Raw genomic sequence first — 4520 nt, forward strand, 5'->3', positions numbered from 1 at the left:
ACTAATTCTTTCTGGACTCGTCATTTCATATCTAGGAATTTGTCCTAAGGAAATATCTCAAATATGGAAAATGCCTTCTATACAAGTCCATTTTAACAATGACAAATTGGAAACAAGCTAATTTTTTTTTTAAAGGTGACCAGTAAGGGGATCTTAACCCTTGACTTGGTGGTGTCAGCACCACGCTCTCCCAAGAGAGCCAACCGGTCATCCCTATATAGGGATCTGAACCCGTGGCCTTAGTGTTATCAGCACCACACTCTCCCGAGTGAGCCATGCGCCGGCCTGGAAACAAGCTAATTAAAGAGCGAATGTTTAGGGCTGAGCCCGTGGCTCACTCGGGAGAGTGTGGCGCTGGGAGCGCCGAGGCCGCGGGTTCGGATCCCATATAGGGATGGCCAGTTTGCTCACTGGGTGAGCGTGGTGCTGACAACACCAAGTCAAGGGTTAAGATCCCCTTACCGGTCATCTTTTAAAAAAAAAAAAAAAAAAAGAGCGAATGTTTATATAAATTAATGATACATCCAGCATTTAAAATTATATTTATGTGCAGTTTTTAATAACATGAAAAACACTTCTGTTATTGGTTCAAATGAAAAAGCAGAATAAAAATATACATGTATGTAAATATAATGTGATACTAATCCCCTAGAGATCTTGTTAAAAGACAGATTCTGATTCAGTAGGCCTAACATGGTGGCCGAGATTCTGCATTTTTTAATAGACACGATGCCAGTGCTGCTGGTCTACAGACCACTTTGTGAGAAGCAAAGATATATATATGTATAAAAAATACAATCACATCTATATAAGAAATGCATAGGAAAAAACTATGACAAAAAATTCACCAAAGTTTGAATGGTATTAAGCTGTATATTGAGCTGGAGCCATAAATGAGGGGTTTCGTAAAAATGTGTTTTACTAGAGTTTCCAAATTTTCTGCTTCTATACGAAGAAAAAATGACATTAATAACATTAATTTTCTATATTATAGGTTTACCTGAATCTATAGTAAGAAAAAATGACAGGGGATATTTGGGAAATCGCTGTACCATTCGTTTAATTTTCTTGTGACCATAAAACTGCTCTAAAATATAAAGTCTATTAAAAAATAATAATCTGCCTTAATTTTCTTTGAAGCAGTACTTAAAGTTGAAAACCAACAACTTGCTGATGAGGCCATTTGTATAGCCTGGTAGAAAATCAAGCCTATGTATGTTTCATGCTTTTTTCCCACTTTAACTACGCTGTGAACATTGGTTTCTGGTCTTTTTTTTTTTTTTTTTTTTTAACCAAATCCTTCTACATTTTTAAGAAAAGGAAAAAATATATAATTCCAACTTCTTCATTTCCTTCCATTTTGTCCCTTCCCCCCAGGTCCCCATCTTCTACTGTCTCCCAGCCCCAAGGGGGTAGGGGTTGGGATAGAACTGGCCAAAGTTCAGTGATACTTGTGATGGTTCCTTACATCCCTGTAACAATAGGACTGCCTGATATTAGACAGGAGTCCCCTATTTTGGGGGCATGACTGGATTTATTACTTTAACTAAACATAACTGTTATTCTTGATCTGAACAACACAAACTTTTGTTTGCAAAGTTGTAGAAACAGCCAAGAGAGTTGGAAAGAGGCTGAGTGAGTCTCATTATACTAATTCTCTACGGATCCCAAGCCCCATCAAACTAGGGAGACAATTAGTTCCCTTAAGGAAACAAAGCTACAACCCAAATCTTTCAGCCCTGATATCACCTTCACAAAGAGATGTGTATATTCTGGGAGTAGCTCACCCATGGTCTCCTAGAGCTTCTTGTTTGCAGAAGAAACATCATCTCACAGAGACTGGGCCCATGTGAGGATAAAATTAAAGTCTTTATCAGTCAGAATCACCCCATTAGGCCAAGAGGAGGATGAGGAAGGATTGCTCCAAATGATAATTGTAGTTTTCCAAGGGTTTCTCCAGGATGAACTTGCTGAAAATGGAAGATTTTGAAGCACTCTGGGCTCTTCAGACTCTTTAGGATTAATTACGACAAAGCCCAAGGAAACCTTTTTACTTTGAGTGACCTAGGGAATGCAGCTGTCCATTCAGGAAGTTTTGGGAAGGGACGTGTTCTTCAAGAATGCCATCAAACTCATGAGAGATGCAAAACTTACACCAACAGCAAAAGACCTGCATTTAGAAACTCCAGACAATATTGCAACCTCAAAAATACCCGTGACAAGTAGTTCTCTCCCGCAATCCTGTGAGTAGTGCATTTGGAATGGCCTGATTGGGACTTCCCCGGAGATCTGCTAGATACGCAACACTGGACCTCCGGGGTAATCTCCACCTGGGCACTTCAGGGGACGACAGAGCAGCAGTGGCTTCCTCAAACCCTTCTCTTCCAGGCACTGGTTTATATTCCATTATAAGGTCTGACACATCAGGGACAGGCACGGGGTCTCACTGTAACTTTAGCCCCACCGTCCAGGTCAATGCTGGAACAGAGCAAGGGCTAAATCAATGTATTTTCAGTCAAGCCTTTACACTGCTCACTCACACTGAGGTACTGTGCTCAACCAATGTTGTCCCACCTGTGCCCTATGTAATTGTCCCCTTGGAAATCCCAAAGCTCTGGACAACATCGAGTCTGGGTGAAACTCTTAATGCTTTCTCTTAGAAAGGGAAGATTGCACCCTTATTCCAAGTGTACTAGAACAGTTTGGAAGAGCATGCAGTTGCAAGGTGGCAGGGCAAACGTCCAGGTCATCCATACTGTCCCACCGGGCACTACACGACTGCCCCTTAAAACAGTGAATGTCTGTCGTGGATGGTGAAGCCATGTCCAGGCTCTCAGGCTGTCAGCAAGTCTCCCCACTCACTTATCAAGCATGTAGGACAAAGGGGGACGTGTCTGGGATTCATGAAGTGGCCCACTTCCCCACAGTTGGTGACCTGTGGTTTAAAATAGGAAAAAAACAAAAGTTTATCAGCTGTCCTGTCTGTGTGCTATCTCCTTGACCTGCTCACAATGCCTTTGCAAGATTTATCTGTGCTAAGCTCATGACGGTATGAACCCAGAGCTTTTTCTCCCCCCTGCCTCACGTTCTGCTCTTCATCACCACTTTCTCCTGTAACACACAGATACACGAGGGACCAAACATGAGACAGGTACCACAAGGGGCTCTGCAAAACAAGCCTGAGTAGTCAGTGGTGGAAAGATATGTCCTTCACAGAAATAAAGAACTTCTTTAGCCCAAACTGCAACATTCATCCCTCTCCTTTCAGTTCCAGGTTGTCCTCAGATCCCCAGAACATCATGACTCCTGATGCTAAACCCCTTTGATCAGCCATCCCCAGCAGAGTGAGGGCAGAGGAGCCATTGGGAACTGCACCACCATCACCGAGTTTGTCCTGCTGGGGCTCTCAGATGCCTGTGAGCTACAGATGCTCATCTTCCTGGGGCTCCTCCTGACTTACCTCTTCACACTGCTGGGGAACCTCCTCATCGTGGTCATCACCCTCGTGGACAGGCGCCTCCACACCCCCATGTACTACTTCCTCCGCAACTTTGCCGTCCTGGAGATCGGGTTCACCTCAGTCATCTTCCCCAAGATGCTGACCAACATCCTCACAGGATACAAGACCATCTCCCGAGCAGGCTGCTTCCTACAAAGTTTCCTCTATTTCTTCCTGGGCACCACAGAGTTCTTCCTACTGGCAGTGATGTCCTTTGACAGGTATGTGGCCATATGTAACCCCTTGCGTTATGCCACTGTCATGAGTAAACGGATCTGTGTCCAGCTAGTGCTCTGTTCATGGATGGCAGGATTCCTTCTCATCATCATTCCAAGTTTCATCATAATTCAACAGCCCTTCTGTGGCCCCAATATCATTAATCATTTCTTCTGTGATAACTTTCCACTCCTGGAACTCATATGTGCAGATACAAGTCTCATAGAGCTTCTGGGTTTTGTTGTGGCCAACTTCAGCTTACTGTGCACGCTGTCCGTGACGGCCACCTGCTATGGCCACATCCTGCACACCATCCTGCAGATCCCCTCAGCCAAGGAGAGGCAGAAAGCCTTCTCAACCTGCTCCTCCCACATCACTGTCGTGTCTCTCTTTTATGGCAGCTGCATCTTCATGTATGTCCGGCCAGGCAAGGGTGGCCAGGGGGAGGACAAGAGCAAAATCGTTGCATTGCTCAACACCGTAGTGACCCCGATGCTGAACCCCTTCATCTATACCCTGAGAAACAAACAGGTGAAGCAGGTGTTTAGGGAGCAAGTAAGCAAGCTCCTGTCATAAAGACGAGCCAGAACTGAGAGAGCAGAAAGTTGCCTCCTTGCCTGAACTTCTGCAAATGAAGCACCTGTCCTGATCCCATGACTATCCCCTCATAGACAGTTCTTTGTCACATGTCTTAATCGACTAGTTTCTTACATGTATCACTTTTGGTACATTCAGTCTTGTTCAGGAATGACAGAAAACTCAGCATACCACTACTATGTGTGCTATGTCTTGATATTTCTGACCC

The 4520-nt window shown here is 44.2% G+C and overlaps 1 protein-coding gene across 1 annotated transcript; it reads left to right on the top strand.

Annotated features, from left to right (window-relative positions):
- Positions 1–3043: 3043 nt before the first annotated feature.
- Positions 3044–4291, top strand: LOC134372704 (olfactory receptor 6E1-like). Its single transcript, XM_063090098.1, has 2 exons — positions 3044–3049; positions 3344–4291. The coding sequence occupies exons 1-2, from the start codon at positions 3044–3046 to the stop codon at positions 4289–4291; spliced, it is 954 nt and encodes a 317-aa protein (XP_062946168.1).
- The last annotated feature ends 229 nt before the right edge of the window (positions 4292–4520 follow it).

Source organism: Cynocephalus volans, chromosome 3 (assembly GCF_027409185.1).
Source record: "Cynocephalus volans isolate mCynVol1 chromosome 3, mCynVol1.pri, whole genome shotgun sequence".
Taxonomy (NCBI): domain Eukaryota; kingdom Metazoa; phylum Chordata; class Mammalia; order Dermoptera; family Cynocephalidae; genus Cynocephalus; species Cynocephalus volans.